The 24353-nt window shown below is 42.7% G+C and overlaps 1 protein-coding gene across 11 annotated transcripts in view; it reads right to left on the reverse strand.

Annotated features, from left to right (window-relative positions):
- The window catches only part of birc6 (baculoviral IAP repeat containing 6), a 150424-nt gene that overhangs the window by 25890 nt on the left and 100181 nt on the right, over positions 1-24353 (reverse strand). For all 11 annotated transcript variants that reach the window (XM_080450167.1, XM_080450172.1, XM_080450166.1 and 8 more), the window contains 4 exons: positions 6462-6678; positions 3951-4096; positions 1244-1354; positions 79-296 (listed from right to left, as the gene is read on the reverse strand). In XM_080450167.1, coding sequence (XP_080306293.1) covers positions 79-296; positions 1244-1354; positions 3951-4096; positions 6462-6678 — 692 coding nt within the window. The remainder of the gene's footprint in view (positions 1-78; positions 297-1243; positions 1355-3950; positions 4097-6461; positions 6679-24353) is intronic.

Raw genomic sequence — 24353 nt, forward strand, 5'->3', positions numbered from 1 at the left:
CTTTAGTACCAATAAAGAAAATGTCTGGTGAAGACTGACGGACTCTCACTCAGAATGGGAATGAAACAAAAGCCGTACCTTCATAATGTCCAACCTTTCCTCGTCACATCGGACAAACACACTGGAGGAGGAGGAGAGAGGCAGGGAGGTGGAGAGAGTGACGGCCTCCTGTGCCAGGCGGCGGGCACGAGCAGCACTGTTGGCATCGCTGGCATTCTTCACCTGAGACATGTAATGGTAGTTGACCTTGAAGACCAGCTTCCCATCCTCGTCCTCCGAGACCATCTCAAAGGTGTCTGCCAAGTATAAGGAGACCAGAGTGATTCACTGCTACTGTATGTCCTGTGCTGTTCCCAAATTTAGATCCTGATGTTAGGGTTGGGACACAATATGGTCTAATATCTAGCTCACTTCCAGGAATCCAGACAATCAGCAGATCCATATAAAAAAAACCTCTGTACTTTCTTTCACATGGTTTGGGAGTGTCCAGACTCAAGAGCTTTCTGAATTTTAGAGTACGGTGGCCTCTAAACCCTCATTACATTTATCGGTTGACATTACACCATCTCCCTCTGTGTTAGTTTTAAATGATGTGTCCCAGTTACACCTGAGATGTACACAGAAGTGTGTCGTCTTTACTGGCCTAACGACAGCTACAGTACATGGAGTGAGTGAGGATAACTCACAGTCACATGGGTTAAACATTCAAATAGTTGTATAAAATTATTTCCCCCGTTATCTCTCTCTGTCTTTGTTTGTGCTCTCCTCAGACCAGAGAAAACCTGTTTACAGTTGTGTCACTTGCAATTACATTACACATCAGGCAGCTTGCAGAATCAATTGCGTCACAACAAAAGTCCTCAATCACTGTGCAGTTGGATTGGAAGTGATTGGACATGTAGAGGGAAGGGGAAGAGGAATCCTTCTCTTTTGAGTGGCAGGAAGGCATTATGGCATCACATCACAGTGGATGGCACAGAGAGAACGACAGAGAGAGGGAAGAACAAAGAGCGACGAGAGGTCGGGGATTGAGCGGGTGACTTCATTGCTTCTGGCTGTGTGTCCACTGAGGAGGAACTGCCTGACATTCAGCCTCAAATGAGCACAGACACCTGTGTCAACTCCATGTCTAAATATGTCTAGCCCTCTAACATCTATCGTATTTTGTAGGCTTAAGGTGGACATTTGTGTGCATAATATATGAAAACGCGTATCCAAACTCTATGATAGGCGAAAAACTCACCAAACTGGAGCTTCTTCATGGCAGCGACGAATTTCTCCTCTAGGGAACGTAGAATCGACAGGGGTTTGGGCCGGACTGACACCTTCTTTGAAGACTCTGCCATCTTCCTCTCTGATGGGGAGTGAGAAATTAAAGGTTAAGAGAAAGAAAGAGTATATAACTGTACAGTGGAAACAAATCACTTCAGTTTCGTGAGAGTATTTCAGGGTTACGAAAAAGGGTAAGAAAAGAAAATAAGGATTGTCACGCAGACCTCTACAGAGCTTAAGCGTAACCTATGTGCTGCTGTCGTGCTTGATGCTGGCTCCATTGATTATAGTGGTAGTGTTCGGTCATGGTAGCCGCTCTGCGTCCGGAACGGATACGCGATGTGCCCAGTGTAGCCCAGGCATTATTGTTAGCGAGTGTCTGTCTACAAGATTTAATGTTATTTTAATTTAATTTAATTTTATGTTAAGCCTACTTGTGATCAGGTCTCAGACATCAGGGACAATTTGGACACATGCATCAGAGTGTCAAAATCTGAGAGTCAAACTAGTGAAAATCAAATCGTTGAGCCCTAAAGTTCTTACAACTCATCCAGTGTTCATAAGCTAAGAATTAAGTTGGGTTCGGGGTGACTATACTCAATATAAATCCTATACAAACATAACATTTCCTCACACACTCTCACCAGTTGCATCATGTGGAATGCGCTTTCTTTCACTGCGCAATTTTTCCTTTCACAGCTCTGCTAATACCGTCCAATCAGGTAGAAGTTTTGGACATCTGTCATATCACCACTCTCTCCTTTTAGAATTCCTTACATCGACCAATTAAACTGCCATTATTAGGGGAATCTAATACGGGATCCACTGCAAACCCGTCATTCCTTTAAAGTGCAACTCCTTATCGACAGTCGAAGTGTGTGCAAGACAAATGATAATGTTCAACGCCCACCGATTCTCTGTAGCAATAAAACATTGAGAGGGAGGGTTGATGGGACGGAGAGGAGACGAGTTAATGCATCAACATAATTAACTGTCTATATATAGCACATTTATGGCACTCAGGGCCTATGGCTCACCATACTGTTACCTGGGACATATGTACTTACCGTTAAATTACTGGTGCATTTAACTGGCCCTATTATAGTCTAAGCGAGCGGCACACATTTAGAAGGAGAAAAAAAGTAGAAGAAGAAGTGAAGGCCATCGATATTGTCATTTATTTTGCGTGTTCAGCTGCCATGTTGGCCCAGGGGGTATCGACACTTCGGGGAATGCTTCCCCTTCCTCACTCAATACTGTTCTGCTTCTGTCCAATTGCAGCTCTTTCCTCGGCCATTCCTTAAAGACTAAGTACTAATTAAACAATTAAGCATCTGTCCAGACTCCAGGCACCCCACCACAGTGCTAGGCACGTCGGAGGACACAAGGCCGTTATCACATGGATTTCTTTATGCAAAGTGACAAACCCATTGATCTTCATCTGCATTGCCCTCCACCCCCAACCTCCTTCTTCCCGCCCAAGCCTCCACCTCAGCGATCACTGCCATTGACAGCCATTGATATGTGCCGAGCACAGACGTCTTGGGGGGTGGGGTGGGGTAATTAATAATGTGTACTGTATAGCAACAAGGCAGTGGGGGAGGTAAAACGTTCCATCATATGTTGGAGGCGTTATCGATGGCTTGAGCTTTCTTTAGGTGAATAATGGCTGCTAGGTGATTCTCCCTCTCTTGCTGGCTGACCAATGGTGTGTTTTACGACCTAGGCGCCTCTTCCTCGAACACTCTTCTAAGCCCGGCCGGCTCTCGGGGCAGCACTTGTAGGGTTTGTCTGTTTTCTCCATGTGGTCATGGGAGGATTTGAAGGAATATTGCGCTAGCAAGGTAGTCGATATTTTGGGGATTCAGAGGTGGCCAATTAGATACTCAACGCGATGCATGCAATGCAATAGGTTGTTATTTTTGCAGCACCACAGAGTCATATGATGAAATATAAAGTGGTTAAGATGAAACTGAGAGAGGTTATAGTCAATAAAGACACAGGGAATTGGGATTTTGTTTTTTAGAGCTAAACTTAGAGACCCATTTTCTTGTCCTTGTGCCACGAACACGGGACATAGAAACAATGACTGAGGGAGAAGGGGGGAGGCAAAGAAAGAGAAGAATATTGGAGCATGCTGAAATAATTCAGACTGATTTAAAAGGGAAATATATGCCGGCTGAGTGCCAATGGGTTTGTGTAGAATAGATCACAAGTGGACACAATGGCCTTGGATTTTTACAGCACTGTCATGGGTTCTGTGACGTCCCTTTGTTTGGTCTGGGCATTTCTGAAAATGTGTGCTGAAAGGGGCTATCTGATTTCCTCGTACTGTGTGATGTCACACAGGAGCTGCTTGTAATAATCCCACCCACCAGGGAGACAATATTCTCCCCGTCTGCCATGTTTTCTTTTTGTGCACGGCATTAAAAACTAAGTAAAAGTCCTACCAAGAATTGTTCTTTTTATTTGTTCATCTGTGTATAAAATAGATTTCTTAGCAAATCTCTTAGTTACACCAGGATTGGTGTAGCTAACACCACTGTGAAGCAGTTTGTTTAATATTTAATGATATTAATATTTAATGATGAAACTAAGAAACACACACACACACGTGCGTCTTTGTCCGTTTAAACATTATTGACAAGCCAAGTTGGATCAATAGAGTGTGTATGTACCATGATTGGCCTGCCGTAGGCTGGTGGTAGCAGCGTAGACTATCTCGGCTGTTCTCTGGATGTCCGGCACCAGCAGGGTCAAGCCCTCAGGCTCTGCGTCCGAACTATCCGTCTTCACCACGCCTTTGCTCTTGTCTTTCTTTGACCTGGAGGAACAAAGAAACGTACTTAAGCCATATTTTTAAATGGGTTTGAAAATTCTCAAAACACAAAAAGTGAAATAGTTTTGGAAATAGACGATCTGCAAGATTACAATGCATCACAATGCGACATTAAACCTCTCATGGTGCCTATGATGCCTGGATGGTTTGGATCATGAACCATTCCTTATTGACCAACACGCTTTTGAAATAACCATAGCACATTCCCCCATGTACACAGGCTTGAACACACATATACTTGCATTTTTCATGGTGTGTTATGGGGGGGGGGGTGCAGGAGAGGGCAAAGCCTTCAAGGCGTGATGATGAGAAGAAAGCGAAATCTACCTTCAACGTTCTGATCGACAGAACCAAGGGCCCACACTAGCACCTTTGGCCAGGTAACATGAATTATTTAACCAACTTTTATTAAGCCTTACAGAAAAAAATACTTTTATTTATACTCCACCACCCATTCTGAGTTCATTGCTTTCAACTAATAATGTTTTAAAATGCTATGTGAAGGCGTTCCAAATGGATTCTGTGGGCACATTGAGAGGAGGCTGGTGGGTCAGTGGCGACCAGGAGTGACCCTTTAATGTCAGCCAAGCTCCTCCTCATCCCAGAATACTTTGCTCCAGTTGAGGATGTCAGTGAATGTCTTCTGACCCCCTCCTTCTTTCTTCACCCCTCCCAGAAACTAGATTGGTTCTAATTCCCTGTTCTTGTCCAGACAGACACACAGGGGCTAGCCGGGCTAAGACCACACAGAGAGGGACTGCTGAATAAAAGCTTGGCGATCAGTCTCAGCGACTGACCATTTGCCCTCTGGTTCTTCTTTCATTGAAGCCACTGTCTAGTTAGTGTGTGTGTGTGTGTGTGTGTGTGTGTGTGTGTGTGTGTGTGTGTGTGTGTGTGTGTGTGTGTGTGTTCCTCTAATCTAATAGCAGTGGATACATCATGCTTATCAGTTGGGTATCACTGTTTGATCTATGAGACTTATTTTTGGACAATGTTAGAAAAAGGTAAACGATATAGTAATATAGCAGGACTTATGTTCAATATTAATGAGTAGGTGGCTCTTAAAAGAGCCGTCTTGGGTGTTTTTGTAACCCTGAGAGGGTACAAAGTTGAACCTAGCATGAATGCCCAAAGCAAATTTGATGACAATCTACCCATTAGATACAGAGAGATCTCTTGTGCACGTAGAAATTGTTGTTAAAGAATGGCACTAAACAACAGGCCACTGGGGTCACCAAAGTCAGTAGGGTTCATCCTCCGGGTAGCATGAAGGTACACATTAAATGCCAAGGCAATCCATGCAGTAGTTTGGGACCAAAGTAATGAAGGTACAGTATGGAACGACCGCTGCCAGCGGGGCTAAAAATACCTACTTAATGTCTTGGGGCAGAAAAGTCATTCTAAGCTCCTTAACACTGGGAGGTATGGGAAGTAATGTAAGTGAATGTATGCACTGTACGTACAGTATGTTGCCAGGACGTGAACAAGAACTCCGGCAGCAGGAGACATGTCTCTACGTCAGGCCGTGTTTAGATCACAACTCTTGTTTTAAATATTGACTCCTCAGGATGGGAGCTTATGCAGTATTGATGATTTCTGGTGTATGTGTGTATAGGAGGTGAGAGAGACAGAAAGATGTAAGTGCAGCTCAGCAGCCCGCGCAGAACAGAGACCCAAGGTTTGGAGTATCCACTCCTACACTCCACATAAGTGCCTCAGGTCTGCCTTGGCTCCCCAAGCACACGACGATAGCTCTGGGGGCCTGGGGGTAGTAGTGATGGATAGGAAGAGAGGGGTTAAGTTAATACTGCTGCTGCGGGATGCTCAGGAGGACACCAAGTTTCCTCCACTCTTTTGGGTATGAATAATGACAGTCTCAGCCCGAGCTCTGTGACACCCTAAAAAAGGTCCGCTGAGGTCTTATTATATTACATCAATCAACGCTTGCAGAGGGAAGGACGGCCTAAGCATGACGAGATGGGGCTTGACCCAGGATGGACCACATGGGGGAACACTAGAATGATACAGATGGAGGAACAAGGCCCATCCCTCCAATGCAACTCGCACTAATATTCTCATCCGCTGGTCCATCAATCTGTACATGCATGTATTTCTTTCCGACAAATCTTTATTCAGGTGCAAAACATTTTGTCACTTGGTCTGGAAAAAAACAAGCTGTTTATCACACAGAGGCAGGGTATTGAACTTAGAACTAAACTATATTTCAGCATCAGATGCAGACAGTTCTTTTCATTGTTTCCCATTACCTGGTACCCCCCCCCCCTTCCTTTCAAAGATAGGCAACACCAAACAAACCAAACCTAAATCTGCTCTATTTCATGCACAATACCTGAGGCGGTTGGTGTACGTGTCCACACAGGTCTTCATCTTGGCCAGCAGCATGCCCACGGAAGTCTGTCCCTCAGAGTGCTCCTCATCCTCCTCTTCCTCATCTTCCTCCCCGGACAGGGGCAGGAGCAAAGGCACCAGGGCCGTGCAGGTAGAGATGGCCCGCAGCAACTCCAGCAGTGCCCGATACAGGGGTACGTGGCGCGCCATGTCCAGCACTACAGAGAGAGGAGGGGGAGGGAGATAGAAGAGAGAGAAAGGGTCAGCCTGGGGAGGAACAAGAGGAAAATACAAGAAGGGGCGGGGCCTCTGTCCTTGTCCAAATAGATCTTAACTGCATCCATCTGGAAATCTAACAATACAAAAATAAAATGCTGATATATCCGAGTTGCTGACAGGGCTCAAAGGATGACAACTGAACGCATTATAAAATACCCTTAATAGACAGAATGACCACAAAACGCTTCATAGTGCAACAAAAGACCTAAGTAAATATAAATGAATAGAGTAAATACATCACAAATCTTTTGAGCCTAGATAATCATATTGTGTGCGTGTTTGGGTGTAGGTGTGAGCACACGAATGCCAAGTATAGTCTGTGGGAGCAGGGAATAACTATAGAATGCGGGGACAGAAACAAAATGGAAGGAATGACTTATGGATGGCGGATTTTAAGCTGTACTAAACATCCAGAACCAAAATAACTTACAATAGGTTTAGGCCCAAACTGTTTTAATTTAAAATCTTGAATTTGATTGTCTCAGAAAACTGCAACCCAGCTGAAAGCCTGCAACGAGTCCAGCCTTGACTTAATTCAATATCTGAGAACATGAAAGAACATTAGCGGAGCACTCACTTTGTGGCCTCATGCGACCCCCTGTGTGCGTCTAAAACTTTTGAAACTTTCTTGGAGGGTGGGGGTGGGGGGTTGAGATCGGCGGAGGTGGGGAGGCAACAAAACATCTGTGCTAAGTGATCAGGGGAGCAGTGAGAAGGGTAACTCCAGATTGCAGTGAGATTGCACTCAGCGAGGAGAGATAAAGAGAGGATACGTTGTGGAGACTAGAGATGGATAGTAGTCAGCACTACCCAAGCTGGTGAAAGGGGATATTAAACATTATTAGATTTCCAGGAATGGACTAAATGACAAACGACACGCTAGTATAAGGAGCAGCCCCTGAGGCGGTCAAAGCGACTCTGCGAACTCAATTTAGACTCCTCACAAACAAAGCCGAGTGGGTGGCCATGTTTCGCCACACTTCACGCACGCCCTACTAGCCCCCCACCGCCGACACAAGTCAGAAGTGTCCTGTGGTTTGCTGCCTAGAAAAATGAAGCTGGGATGAGGTAGTCAGGAAGGCACAGAGGGAAGCAAATCTAAAGTAAAGCCTTGGAGGGCTTTGGCAGCAAGTCCCAATTTCTCCATATACAAGGCCGAATCGAATAAAAAAATGTTGGGGGTGTCATTTTCGAGAAAGTAGGACGAGCCAGGCAGCATGATAGATTGGAAAATTCAGCCAGGCTAAGCTATGGACAAAGTGTGTGCGTGCGTGCGTGCGTGCGTAAAAAGGTGAGCAAGGTAAGTGAGAATTAGGAGATTGTCCAGGAGCACAGAGAGAATATAAATGAGAAACAGAGCATAAGGTGTACTAGTTGGTAGGTATGTAGGAGAGACTTGAACCATATTTATTTGTATCTAGAGGTGTTGGGATTTAATCTAGGGCCGAGTACCAAAACTCGGTGCGATGTTATCGTCACTATTTATTATTATTATTATTCCCCCCGTTTTTTGGGTCATTTCAATGGAGAAATGCCATTTAGTGACGTCATAATGCATAATGCCATTCTAGTGAATGGTAATGCCATTCTAGTGATGTCATAATACTGATGTCATTGTATTATGACCCTATTAATACTATCAATACTCAATACCAGCTCAACAGTCTTAGCAATCCCACACTGTTTCTTCAGGAACAGTACTTTCTAGTTATTATTAGTATTCCTCCCGTTTTTTGGGTCATTTCAATGGAGAAATGCCATTTAGTGACGTCATAATGCCATTCTAGTCATAATGCATAATGCCATTCTAGTGACGTCATAATACTGATGTCATTGTATTATGACCCTACTATAACACTACAATACTCAATACCAGCAACATTCTTAGCGATCCCACACTGTTTCTTCAGGAACAGTACCTTCTAGTTATTATTCCCCCCGTTTTTTGGGTCATTTCAATGGAGACATGCCATTTAGTGACGTCACAATGCATAATGCCATTCTAGTGAATGGTAATGCCATTCTAGTGACGTCATAATACTGATGTCATTGTATTATGACCCTACTATAACACTACTAACACTATCAATACTCAATACCAGCAACATTCTTAGCGATCCCACACTGTTTCTTCAGGAACAGTACTTTCTAGTTCATACTGTAATGCAATGATGTTTTTTCTAATAAAACTTGAAAACAAAATCATCATCATCTTTTTTCTGAAAGAGTCATGGCTGCCAGTTCCCACCTGATGTCGTGTGGGAGTTCTGACTGCTCCATATTGTACTGAATAACTGCCAGCTTGCATAACATCTTCAGACTAGGACTTAAGTCTAAGACATACAGGTCTGTATTGAAGAGGATGATGCGATCTTCCACCAAGCAACAGCACATACTAAACCCAAAATCTATTTTATGCGTGTTGACCCTCCAGGAAAAGGTCTCTGGGTTGAATATCCAAACATCTACAAAGTCAATCCAATCACTTTCACAACGAATTATGTACAGCTCTCCATTGTAGGCAAAGGCTGAGGGATAATAACAGAGTTCTCCTGGAAGAAGCGGTGCAGAAGGTGTGCTCAGCCAGCAGTTGGTATCTGTGTCAAACACTCTGATGTTGTGGTTTTCCCCGCTCAGATCCTCGTCCCCGTTCTGATTCTCATCCCCAAATACAAACATCTTTGTCCCAATGATGGTGGCGGAAGGCCAGAGTAGAAAAGGTGCCAGAGTTCCTCTGGTGTTAATTAAAGACCAGGCCATTGCGGTGGTGTCCAACTTGTGGATGTCATTGAACCAGGTTGGGGTGTTGTAATATCTATATCCTCCATAGACATACATGACCTTCCCCATGACACAGGCTGAGTGGTACCCCCTCCCCTCTGGAACAGTCCCAGAAACCTTGTGTTTGAACCATCTGAGGATATCAACATCAAATGCATAAACCGAATTGCAGTAATCCTCTAAGTCCCAATTATAACCACCCCACATGTAAATCATATCCTCTATCAGCACAGTTGTGTGGCCATTGTACAATGAGGGAACATCAAGGGGATATTCTCCTCCTTCAGCCGTCGCTGGTGGCAATTTCCTCCAACGTAAAGACACTGGCCCTCATTTATCAACGCAGCGTATAAACCGGCTTATATTTTTCCATATATTCGGCGTACACCAACGTCAAAGTCACATTTATCAACGGATCCTACACAGCCAATCCTGGCGTACATCAGGTCGGAGCTTTGATAAATCTCACGTCTGAAAACGAGCGTCATTTAAATAACACGCCCTTAAATATTCTCAAAACGCCCCGATTTTACGACATGAAGAAGAATCAGAATACGACCAAAGACATCAAAAGCCAATAAGAAAGAGTTTCCCCCGATCGCCTCGCTGCCTGTCAAGTCACACACACACGCACACGCACACGCCTCACCTCTCTCTCTCTCTCTCACTCACACACACACACACACACACACACGCCCAACTGTGTCTTTCATGTAATCCGTAGCGGTACAATCTTTGTCACGTAGGCTTGTAGCCTACATGAATGACATATTATGATACCAATCACATCGCCATGAATGGAATACGTTTGTATATTAATTTATTTAACCCATACCGAGCAGTGCACAAGCAGTCATGTAGGATATTCCCCGTGAGACTCGGACGGGCGGCAGTCATTCCGCGGCAGTGATTCCGCCACGTTAATAAGAGATTGGAGCGTCGGGTTTATATCCTTAACCCAGCCAGGTTGTAGACTTCGTAACTCTCTATGACATAACTCCATAACATAGGACAAGTTACTGTAAGTTTGTACACCTCACTGTCCATGAAAAGATCGTCGGCAGTCCCGACCGCGGGACTCCCGAGTCCCGACGCAAAATCGCTCGTATATTTTGAAAATAGCAGATCTACAAGCTCACAACGCGTCGCGATGCGACCCGTTTTTGAGCTTGCAGATCTGCTATTTTAAAATAGCCAATGCAACTGAATGACTGTTAAAGCAGTTTGTTTAAATTACTTTATAAAATGTTATATTTTCACAGGGATTAATTATTAGTGTGTAGATATACATTTAGGAGTGGATTATGTGTCCAGATGCCTGTCAGACAGTCAGACAGTGCTGCTCCGCAGGTCTAGAATGGAATAAACGGGCGCAGCCAACGTCAACAACTGGTCTCGACCAGACGTGAGATCTCAGTGTACGGTAGGATGAAGCCCACGTCAGGATATATTGATAAATGCCGAAAGGTGCGGTGATCTCGCTCTACGCCCATTATTTGGGCTGCACCGCGTTGATAAATGAGGGCCACTGTGTTGAAGATGTGCACCGTAATAGGATGATCATCATAACCTCTAAAATGGAACACCCTGAGTCCCACTGTCACAGCGGTCTGGTATCTATTGTATCCTGGTGCTTCTTTTAGATGCAACGTCCAACAGAACATTTTACACACCGGAACAGTTTTGGATAAAAATGTTATATTATGAAAATGAATCAGTGAGACAGGGAACTGGCCCACTGCAGCGGTGATGTCTGCCTTTACAATACAGGAATAGTTATGGGTTGATCACCAGTGGATTGTACGGGTCTGACTTCGGTATCGTGGTCGGTACCACACTTCAGTGCTGTGGATGAAGTCTTGGACATGAGTTGGAGTTTTGTGTATAACTTGCATATCGTGTATAAAGGTGAATCTTATCAGTTACTGAAACCGCAGACAGTTATAAGCTGTCCGGCGTGATGATGCGAGCCTCATCACGATGAGGTCACAATGAGTCACCCATGCCCAAATATGGAATTCCAGGTCAGCCAACAGGTTGAACAGGTTGGCCTTGGTAGAGGTACTATGTCATTTTATAATAACAGAGAAAGAGTTGTGTATATGTCACAGACTGTGTGTGTGTGGGGGGGTGTGGGCTCCTTGTTCAAGTAATGTTGTTGAACAACAGAGCAGTCCTGCCATTGAGATTCTGCTCCACACACACACACACAGCTGATATTAGGCTATTTTATCATTTAAGCCTATTATTGTGGGATCGCTTCAGCGATCATTGTGGGATCGCTTCAGCGATCACACTAATGTTATCTTCATTAGTTATTATTATTATTATTCCACCCGTTTTTGGATTGGTCAAGCTTCACGTGACATCACAATATGTAATATAAATAGGTAAGACAGAATTAATCAGGAACAGTACTTTCTAGTGTGATACTATCAACATTCATCCTTAGCGATCCCACACTGTTTCTTCAGGAACAGTACTTTCTAGTTTTAAAATGTTGTAGTGTGTGCATGTTTAAGATTATAGAGAACATCCTTATATATACAAACGGTTAGAATTTTAATGTAGTGCGAGACCAGCTTGAGATTCTATCCAGGTGACAGTTGACCCACCTAGCTCCATTGTGATGCAGACAGTGATGAGTTAAAGCAGCAGAGGATATTCCTGTGCATGATCAAACTTACAGCCCTCTACTGAGGCTTCTCCTAAACTAAAACTCAAAGATGGGATAAAGATGAGAAAAAAAAAGATATAGTTCAAATACCAGTGTGTTCACTTCAACTCTTCATATACACGTATATTTTTATCTTGATGGGACAAATTTGTGGCCAGTCTACGAGATACATGGACAATCTGCCCTGTGACAACATAGGGATTATGTTAAAAACGGCAAACACTTTTATGTACTGCAAACCATATAAAAAAAAACAGCAATTAAACTATCCAAGCATTTTCAAATCTTATTTCCCACTCTTCTGGTTTCATGAGTAAACCAACAATTCTCAATGATCCACAAACCCTATTACTCTGGCATTCTATGGGGCTCGTGTTGTGAATTAAAAGGTTCCACACACGGTAAGGATAACAAGGTTAAATGAGGAGGCTCTGCTGGACTCTTTGTGGTCAAGGACATGTGTTCAACAGCAGTAATGGCAATACAGTCAAGAACATCAATAGAAGGAAACGGCAGAAAAAAACAAGGAGCAAGGAGTTTGAAGTCCAGGGTTTGCTTTCCAATGCACATGGGGCAAAAAGGCCTAGTATTGGTGATACTCACATCAAAATGTGGAAAACGACTGAATTGTCCTGAGCCATGAATTTCCCAGCCTCGTCTAACAATACAGATGGTCTTAAAAACGTTCTGGTTCTGGGTGAGGTGTGTAAAAAAATCCATCAAGGTAGAATGAGACATTTTTGCCTAGCAGCAATGATGACGACGCAACGCACAGAACTTCTGGTCAGACGAAGGAGGAGCCAGGCCCGGAGTCAACCCACAGTGCCTAGAGCCTCTTAGTGTCGCCAAAACTTGCTGTTAACATCTCACCTGCCACCCTAAACCCCTCATTAGCACTGTCTCTTACTCCCCTCAAGAGACAGTAGGGAAAGTAGCATGCCACTTGGACACAGACCGGGGTCTGATCAGCCTCGGTCGGGTCGCCTGGAGGAGGGTGTTTGTTGCGAGACCCGAAACACCCAGTGATTCCAGGAAACAACACTGATGATGTGTCCAAGTTTGTGCATCAGTAGATGTATTTATTTTCTGGGGTATCAGTAAATGGTCTACCGTCAACGCCCCCGCCCCCATTATAACACTACACTATAGATTAAAATAACAAAAACAAGGATGTGAAAGTTTAATTAGTCTTAAATTCATAGCTCATAGCATACAAAATGTACCAAAAAGTTATCAAATGTCAACATCTAATATTTACATCACAAAAAATATATAAGTGTCAACATTGCGTTTGTGTGTGTACGTCTGCGTGCGTATGCGTGGATAGCAGTTAGAATATGGATGGTATTAAGTTTTAGAAAGAAGAAGAAGAAGAATTTCTTGGGAACGGTTTCATCCATTTTCAATTTCCAGGAGCAAACAGAGTAGTTTGAGCAAGTGCAGTGACACCAGGCAGGGCTATTTGCACATGTTTTGCGCATGAAATAGGAAAATTAACTGGAGAGAAATCACCAAGCGGGAGCACAGTGGGAGAAAGGGTTAAAAATAGGGAGAGTGCTGCCAGGTACGGGGTCTGTCAAGCCAGACTTTGACAGACCGAATATGTACCATAAGCTATATAATTTCCTGAGAAAGGCTGTCCAGCGTGTGCGCGCGCGTGTCTCTATGGATTTGAGTGCACCCATGTGCCTGCGTATGAGCACCAGCCTCAAAATGGATAGTGCAGCCCCTTCTGTCTGTGACTCCTGGACTATTTTACATTTATATTGAAATTCCCAGCTAGCTCTCGAACGTCCCCTTCCCAGCATCCCAACAACATTGACCTCTTTGGGGCTTCAATCTGCTCTCCAATCCTTTACTTGGAGAGTGCCTGGCACGGAATCCCAATCCTTCCACTACCAAATACATCTATGTAATTACCATGAGGGTCTGCTGTAAAAGCCATGATTGATGTGAGCCGTGTGTCACTGACCGCTAATGTGTGCGGTGGTAGGATGTTGGTGTGTGTGTGTGTGTGTGTGTGTGTGTGTGTGTGTTTAAGAGTTCCTCCTCCGCAGCAGCAGCGTCTCAATGTCAGACTTTGCCTTCCACCACATTATCCCTCAGACAGTCCTCCCTGTCCACCTTCAACCACCGCTCCCCTGTGCCATCATTTCATTTAGAATCTTAAGACAGCGTAAAAGCCACAGGAGGAGGAGACTCTATTGAAAAAGAAAGACGTGTGGATAGCAGATCTAAAAAGATATTCCAGCCCACCCCGTACAAAGAAAATGAGAGATAACAAATTTTATAACAGGACGGTGCTGAATGCCACAGATGACAAGGGAAGGCCACTGGACTGTATAACAACATTCATTCTACCATGAGCTAATGCGGGACAGTGGTTGTCTGACATAAGAGAAATACTCCTCCTCCTCATCTAAGAGAAAATAATGTGTAATGTCAAAAGAAAGGTCAAGAAAGAAGCTGCTGATGCCTTTGCCAAATTGGTGCTACTTTTGAGTATATCCTCTGCAAATCTCACTTGGGACACAAAGCGAAAACCGACAACTTAACCACTATGTTACACTTTTTGCCCAGTCTACATTGGTGGTGGATGCACGGTCTGATTAATAGTTAAAGCGGCCTCCAGACTTAAGGGGTGGTGATCATGACTCAGTCTCGCTGGTGTTAAAGGGTCCTTGAAATAAAGGTGTTGGGCTTTAATGTTTCCCCGTCCACCCACGTAGCCACAGCTTGCACAGAATAAATTGCATCACCGAAATAGAGTGGAGAGAATTGGGATGCGTTTAGAATTGGGATGTTAATCATCCAAGAACACAGGTACAGTGTATTGCCACGTCAGGCTGATAGTGCCATTATTGTGCAAATTAGAGGCAAGAAGGAACATAGAACCCCTTCCTCCCGATCTGTATTCATGTTGTATGCACTGTATATGGAACATCTGGACTGCTAAATTTTAACCTGACTCGAAAGCATCGGTGATTAAAACACTAAAGAATCAAAGGATGAATATATGGCAAGAGTAATGAATGCCTTTTCCACTGGAATATGAGTAAATTTTCTGCAAAACAAATGTACAAATTGACAGCATAGGCATTGGAGAGTCATTCTCGCATTGCCCTCCTTAACATCATGTGCCCGTTCCCATGATAGATGAATCTAAGGGGTACGAGAGAGGTGTCTATGAGGAGGCAAGACTAGGCATCTGGTGATGATAAAATGTGTTTTGGACGAACACAAACAATTAATATCCATCTGCAGGCAGGCAGACTTATTTACCCCTGTCGGCCGCAGATCCCTCTCTATGCACACAACGTACTGAAAGGAGTTATTAGACCCTCCGGAAAAACGCGATTATGCGATCATGCGCATAATATGCGATTACGCGCATAATATCGCATAGCATCGCATAATAATATGAGCATCGCATAGCATCGTATAATATGCGCATCGCATAATAATATGAGCATCGCATAGCATCGTATAATATGCGCATCGCATAGTATGCATATTTCAACACTGGTCTTACGTTGTCTGTTTTACATCCTACGTTCCATTCATCAGCATTGGCAGGCCATTCTAACATATGGAACCTGCCACCACTTCTTGAGACAAAATCAAAATTGATTTAACTACTCCAACAGTGCATCCAGGTGGTGTACAGGTAGAACACTCGCTCACAACCTAAGAGGCCCGAATTCATTAATCGGCAGCAGTGCCTCCAAGTTTGGCCAGGCGCTCCAATGAATAGGGATGGGAATTGAGGTTTGAGAAGTTTTCCGTTGCCACCGTCGCAAAAATGCTTGCTCAGATCGAGAAAATGTGATGTTTCTGCTCTATACTGTATAGTCTTTGAGACAACTCGTTTTGATTTGGCACTATAATAAAATAAAATGGTATGAAACTTAGTCCATATCGTGCAGCCCCAGTGCGAGAGCGTGTGCACCCCCCACATGCACCCCACCAGGCTACGGTTTGTCCTGCAGGAAACCCTGCCTATGTTTGACAGCCCAATAACAGCGTTTACAGCATATTAGCTAGTGCAAAGTGTACTTGATTAATTGATTGGACCCATTAAATCATGGAAATAATCCATCTTGGAGAGAAGTGATGACAAAATGTCCATCCCTTATTGCCTCCATGCTCTCTGCCTCAACAGCCAAGTATTCCATAAACAATCCTCTGAATTGTCATTCCATCCTGGAAGGGTAACGGACCATCAAATATATTCAGGATTCAGGGTCAAAAGTTGCATATTGTGGTTGTAAAGAACCCAAACACGTTTTGCAAAAAAATATTATATATTCTGGGTGAACAGACTTTGTTATTGTGGCCTTAATGTGAAACATACTGCTTTAAGTCGATATCCTTTTATTTTTGTGTTGAGTCAAATGCTTTTATTTTAAAAGAGTTTTGTGGCGACATACATACCTGCACGACGGCAGAGAAGTAGTATTGCGCAATAACAGAGAAAAGGTGCATGTTTGTTTCATGCTCCAAAAAAGACCACACATTTCAGTGTTTGTCTTTTGAGATGATCAACTACAGTTTTAGCACCCCCGAAGACGCATAAGGGTAGTAGCCATGGACTGTGCTTGCTGCATACAATACAACACAGGGTTTTTGGTTATAAAATGGGCAGAGGACTATTGCTAAAAATGCATTGCTTGATTTGTTTACATCCTGTTCAGCATACGGTATATTGAAGGACTTTGAATGAAAAGAAACGAGAAAGAGAAAATCTATTATCGTACCCAGAAAACATCTTTGAGAGAGTATTCTTCATTCCAGATCTTATTCTGATTTCATGGGTATGCAGCATTTATCCAGGTTGTGTAATACTCTATCATGACATACCCTCTTCCATTTCCCTCACAGACACAGACATGCACACATGCACGAGGGCTTCCGCTTTGCCCTGTAGGGTGGTTCAAGTTTAATGGACCTTCAACATAGTCTGCTAAAACACTTCTGACAAGTACGAGTAGATGGAACTTCCCATTCATTCAGTTATTTTCTTTGGAGTCCCTGTAACCAGTACGGCAAGGCTAAAAACTTTTATAGCCTTGATGCCATCAAGGCTATAAAGTTTTTAGCCTTGTTGGCCTGTTTTCATGTTGCCAAAACATTATGAAAACAGGAATTCTGATGAGTCACTGTAAAGACTGATTTATACTTTGTTGTACGATGGTGTCGCGCGCTGAAAATAGCCGGAATATTGTCTGGATTTGAGGATTATTTGGCCATCTGTCAAAAGGTTTAGAAAATGTAATCTCTTAAAATAAATTAACTTCGCTAACCATCAAAATATCGCTAATTATTTTGGCACAAGCCACTTAAAAATATTCACATAATCCAGTGTAATCCCATGTAATTCATCTCTAACATCCCAATATGACAGTAGCATGACTAAAACTAAACAGTCTAGAACAGTCCAGAACAATCTACTGTGGGTTAAGTGGATGAGAAAAGAATTGCAGCGCTGAGGGAAGCCTACAGTATGTGCTGTGATTCCATGGCTGTGAAAATGTTCATTGCTCGGTGAAAGGAAATCACTCTCTCACCGTCTCATACACTAAACAAAATACAAATAAAAATAAAAATTTGTCAGGCAAGTTACTTCCTTAGGCTTACTGGCAGTGTGCTAAAGAAGTTTGGCACTGATGGTCCAGTGGTTGTGAGATTAGCCTCGAACACACACACACCTCTATTTTTAGATGCCTTGCTATACAAATGGTAGTTCTAATTAACACAGATTCTTGACGATGAAAAATAAAAACAGGTACCGTAAATTTCGGACTATAAGCCGCGACTTTTTTCCCATATTTCGACCCTGCGGCTTATATAACGGTGCGGCTTATCTATGGATTTTTACAGCTAACGGCCACTAGGGGACCTCCTAAATCTATGGATTTTACACCCGCGGCTTATAGTCCAGTGCGGCTTATATATGTACAAATCATTCAATTTAGCTGCTGCGGCTTATATTCAGGTGCGGCTTATAGTGCGAAAGTTACGGTATATAGATAAATATGTTAAAGGAATGAAAATGAAATACGCCTGTCGTTTGGGTGGCGCAGGGGTAAAGTACGTGCACACTACCACAGAGTGTACCGGTTCGAATCCACCGCGGTGCATACGGCTATGTCAAGTGTCTATACAAACACAACTGACGGGAGGGGAGGGTGATATTTGTCACTTCACGTACTACTACTACTGCGGTCTGGGACGTCACCCGTCAGCAGGGAGTGTTGGACGGGAGGAGTAGGTGGGGACTCCTCACTGGTAGGTGAGCCAGTAGGATACAACAGCAGTGACAACACAGACACACAGACAACACACACAGACAACACAGACACACAGAACTATGTGTGTGGGGAGGAATTAACCAAATTGGGGAGAAAAAAAAGGGTAAAAAGATAAATAATATATTTTTTTATAATAGCTGGTGGAAGGCAAAGTCTGATATTGAGACGCGGACGGAGGAGGAGGAACTCCTCAACACACACACACACACACACACACACACACGAATTCTACTCAACCTATCCCTACAAAAGCTTTCCATTCAATTCCATTTTCAAATCTTTGCTTTTTAGATTTGGCTACACTTTGAATTATTATATGTTTTCACTGATAGCTGTTCTTAAGATTCCTCCGTTGGTGAATAAAAGGTATCCAAACGATGATTCAGAGAGATAAGATAGATAGGAATGAACAGCTTATGGAAGAGACAGACATTTCCCCCCCCCCTGCACATAATACACAGAAACAGAAGGATAAGGGGCTCTCTTGTGTGGGTCATCGCTGCCTGTCCTTCCCCCTCCCTTCCTTCTCCAGGGGTTGACAGTTTGAGTGACAGCTGTCCAGTGTCCACCCTGACACTTCTGCTGCTGCCGCTGTGCCCCAGCAGAGAACAGTGGAGGTAGGCACAAGCTACAACAGCACCATTTTATAAATTGATTAACCCATTAAGAACTGAGGCGATTCTTTAAAAAAAATCTAAATCCTAACAGTTTTTGGAAAAAAATGAAAAACATTTCAAAAATAGCAGATCTACAAGCTCACAGCGCGGCACTCGGTGCCGCGCTATGAGCTTGTATATCTGCTATTTTTGAATAGCCAAAGAAATCTTAAGTCACACAGATGCGTCCCAGGTCTTAACTCTTTAACTGCCAAAAACGGGAATTCCCGTCCGATGGCTCTATGGCTATCATGGCCAATGACGGAAAGACGAAAATATTTTTTCTTAAAAATTGAAAAAATTATTATTATTATTATTATTTTTATTTTCTATACGACGTGTTAAAACTGGACCAGTAAAGCAATTGGAGCAAACCTCTATTTCTCTGGTTATTAACCCATTAAAACGAGGAAAGCAAAGTGTCATTTTAGATTTTTGTGTTGGCTATTCAAAAATAGCAGATGTACAAGCTACCAGCGCTTCACTTCGTGTCGCGCTGCGAGCTTGTACATCTGGATTTTTTAAACATTTTTTTAAGATCTTGAAAGTGTGAGAACTACTGATTTGGAAGGCATTTGTCGATAGGCCTCAGGTCTTAATGAATTAAGTGAGAACCAAATAGGCCGTCACTGTCACAGTGTGTCATCATATCAGTGGATAGTGATGCTTTAGTGTGTTGGGAGTCCAAGGTAGAGGTTGTGGTTGTGGTGCATCCAGCACATGCTTCCATTTTCACTTCATCAACAGAAAGACGTGAAGTTAGTGATGATGAAAACATACTGCGAACACTCAATGAAGCTAAAAGCTACAAGTGCCACCGTGCGGCGAACCGTCACCATGAGTTACCTCACTGCGGAAGTAAGGAACCAAAACACATAATGGAAAACAGCAAGTGACATTCGACAGTTCACAGAATGTCTGTGTTCCAATAGAGGGCAAAGCACACCAACAGTACCTGCCATGTTCTTAGCTAATTCCCTTCCCAAACTATCCGGTAATCCCAGCAGGTATACCATGTCCCCTGCAGGGGCAGTTCCTCGTTGACAGTAATGTTAATATATTTAACAATATATTTTCTCATTGTTGGTGATTAAATAAGGGTAATGTGATAAACAAATTACTGCGCTCGTTATCCAACAACAAATGTCTGGGTGATAAATAAATCCATATAGCGCATATATATATATATATATATATATATAGGCGCACACAAATGCAAGTGCACTAGTGTACATGTGAATAGCTTAGTATGTGTGCATGAAGAAATAGCGCTGGCATGGCATAAACAACTTGATAATGACTTGCATGCATGTCATGGGTGGGAGAATAGACCCTTTTCCACCACACATCAGCATTCACAGACAGCCAAGGGAGGTTACCGGCTTATGCAACCAGGGTTTGATTGTGGTAATGTCTGCAGCCAGAGGGGCATAATTTTTCCATGTTGGGAGAGGTAATAAAACCTTCAGATGGCCACGCGGCATGAGGGGGGAAAAAAAGGAAAGGAAAAACTTATTCACCTCTTGCTCCCAAAAGTCCCATTATTCTTCCGGCTATTTTCTCCAGCACTATTCATGAGGCTAGGTTTATTAGTATGGTAATGACTGCTTAATTCAATAATCCCTATATCAATTTATTTATGATGACTTAATTTATTCTTTAGGTTGAGGGAGATATAAATCGTAAACACGGGCTAAAAGCCAATTAGTTAGCTTGGCGGGTAAACTTTGAAATCGACCTTATCAGGCAGGGTAGAGGACACTGGGCATATTGACACGAATCCAACTGCTTCCAAAACATTTCAGACATTTCATTACATCATAATGGCAATATGCATTTTCACCTGTAAATAACGCTACCGCCATCTGCACTGGCATTTGGACTGAGGCTGGATGATAAGTTGAATTTCTTTTCATGGAAAAGTACCTCAAACTCTGGCAATAGCAATGCTATTCAAACAGTAAAATTATAGATTCCTGTAAAAGCACCAGTCTAATTAACCCCCAAAACCTGTTACCAATTCCCTGGCTCCTATTTTATCCCTCATCCAATTTAGCACCACCCTGCCATCCCCTTGTGGAGCAGGAAAACCTCTCATAATTAAAGCCGACAGATCCGGGACTGACGTTTGGTATTTTCCTGGGAGAGAAAGACAAGAGGGTCATCTATGCTTCCACACATGGAAGAAATGTGGGATTTAAAAAGGGCAAGAGTTGAAAGGTGTAGACCCCATGCCATTAATTAGTACGGACAGTGCCAGTGAGAGAACAAGAGGCTTGCTCTGAAGTAAGAAGGAAGTAAACAAAACTGATTTTAAGTGAGGCCATTTTGATCAAAGAGGAGGGCATTAGAAATCAAGAAACGTGTTAAAAAATGACGGTAATTTCAAGGGGGGGGAATAATAAATGTGCAACTCTCTGACCTAATTTATTTTGCCCTCTTCCCTAGTTTAAAGTCTTCCTCTGTCTGGACACCCCCCATTCCTCTATCTCTTTGAAAGTGTCCCCCGTCTTCCACTGTTGTTCTCTTCAGGCTGGTCCAAGGGGAAGCAGGGCTGTGATGAGTTTGGTGACAGAAAGAAGAAAGAAGTCCTCGTTGTGTTCGGGGATGCCTCAGAGCAACCCACACAAACACACATCCGCAAATTTAGGTTAGAGGTATCACAAGGGGGAAGGTGGGGAGGGAACTGGGGGTTAACAAGTAAAGAATGAAAGAGAAAGCGCAATGGAGGAGAGGTTGGCAAAAGGCACAGGAGACCCAGAGTGAGAGCGGGGCATAATAACAACAGAAGGGAGAGCTGGGCAAAAACTAGGGTGAGTACCAAGAGGAAAAGGACAACACACTGCTGTCGAGAGAGAATGAGCTAATGGCCTGAAAGAGTACAATGGACTGTGGATTCTATAAAATACTTTCCAAAACAAGTAGTATATTGCAGCTGGAAACTTTTAACACAAAAGTTTAATTGAGGAATTCTAGATTGTGATAGCATGGATAGAGAGCCACTCTTTTTTTTCCCCAGGCATGGTAAAAAATGCTGAAATGGACTAATGACCGTATAGATTAAATTACTTGTAAGCAACAGGTAACAAGCAGGATAGAGATGATGATATAAAAATTTAAAACCTACAACAGAATGTAACCTTCGCTATGTCATCGAGCTTGGTCATTCAAAAATCTCCACACAACTCTGTCGTTTGCTGTCGTCTTACACATTGAGCAAAGTTATACAGACAAATAAAAGATTCCAGAATAGGAGGCGGCGATCCGACTTCATATGTCTGTGAAAATGTCCCTCTTTTGTTGTTAACAAAATTGTAAGTGTGGGGATAAATATAAAAACATTTTCTATAAGCAAACGGTATTGTAGACATAGTTTGGAGGATAAGGTTCAGTCAAATGCTACTTTGCATTTCCTCCTTTGTGACAAAGCCTACAGTAGCACCGGCAAAGAAAAACGTAAAACAGCCGTGCGAATAGAGGGCCACGGAAACAGTAAATGACACATCTGAAGGTGAACAAAAATTACACTCCTAACATTAACTGATTCACTGCCAATCGCGTAGATCTACGTGAAAATAAAAAATAAAAAAAAACATATAATTTTTTTTATTTATATTTTTTTCCAATTTGACCCAAAGACAGGAGAAAGGAGATATGATTTTTCAAAGATCTAGACACCTATCCACTTCCTTGTTAACTCATTCAGTGCCAATGACGTCGCAGACGTAACGTTTTTCATAAGCCCAGAGTGCCAATGACGTCTGAGACGTCATGAAAAAAAAAAAAAAAAAAAAAAAACTCAAAAAATTCAGAACCCAAGATATGATGATTTGAAGATTTGCTGCTCCATTCACTTCTTGTTTAACTTCTTACTGAAAAGGCTGTATCTCGGCTCCAAAGCACTTTTTTTTTACAATGTATTTTTGGCCTTGGCACAGGGGTGATATAGCCAGAAATATTTTTGGCACTGAATGAGTTAACTTAAAACTTAAAAATTCTGTATCTCGGCTCCCGAGTACTTTTTTTTTTCAATGAAAAATCTCTGGCACTGGCTAAAAAAATATGAAAATACCTTTTTTAATGGGTTAACATTCCACAATTTTATATATTTTTTAAAACATTAATCAGAATCAGATTGAAGCTAATAGTGTTACCTAAATAAATACCCTCCCCCCTGCCCCAGACACAAACACAATACCTCATATATTCTGAGCCAAACAAAATATCAGGGAACTATAATGATTTCTCAGTAGTTCATAATGTGACTCCAGGGACGATGCTCCATTTATAATAAGGCTAGCTGAGGTGTGTGGAAGCTTGCAAGTGTAGAATAAGCACACCGATAATTGCCCTTAATTGGCTAGCACGGTGATTTCCCTTGCATTATCATGATTGTCCCCTCTGTGTGTGGGCGTCTAGAAGGGTACGAGGGTGTGGGGTCTGTGCACTAATGAAGATAGGTGTTGTGATCCTCGTCACTGAGGTGACAATTGTTTAAGCAATTATATCTTACCAATGTTCAATGTGTAACGATCAAAAACCTCATAATAAATAAGAGTAATAAATACGTTTTTATAATGTATTTATAATTATGATAAGCACAGGTCCTCATATGTTAAAATGTATTAAAGTTTAAATAAATAAAGTTAATTGGCTGGATACATGGATTAATATTTCTAACAGAGGCAGTAAAACACTGATATTGTTTACGGCAGGTACCTCACCGGCTCTGATGAGTGACAACGAGTCCCCTGTTCGATTTCCAGGGTCTGCAGACCTTTACTGCATGTCACTCCCTGACACTCTCACTCTTTCCCGTCTCTCTGGGATGCCTCAGAACAACCCCCAAAACACACACATTTAGGTTGGAGGTATCACAATAGGTTTGAATAGCATTACTATTGCCAGAGTTTAAGGTCATTTTCCATGAAAAGAAATTCAACTAAATGATGTGACTGACCATCAATAAAGAAGATCGCTTAAAAAAACACCACCACCTTTTCGTCCAATTCACATTTTAGTGTGAGCATTCTAGCAGTATGTTAAAGGATTTCACCCATTTCATGTTCATATAATTGGTCTTCACTAATGGTTATGATAACATGGTACCATTTTTGTCTACTCGGTCTGTGTGTCAGAGGAGGGCTGTGGACAGTTCAGAAACACGCCTACCAGGGACATCATCGATG

The sequence above is a fragment of the Gymnoscopelus braueri genome (assembly GCF_963280865.1).
Source record: "Gymnoscopelus braueri genome assembly, chromosome: 14".
Classification (NCBI taxonomy): Eukaryota; Metazoa; Chordata; class Actinopteri; order Myctophiformes; family Myctophidae; genus Gymnoscopelus; species Gymnoscopelus braueri.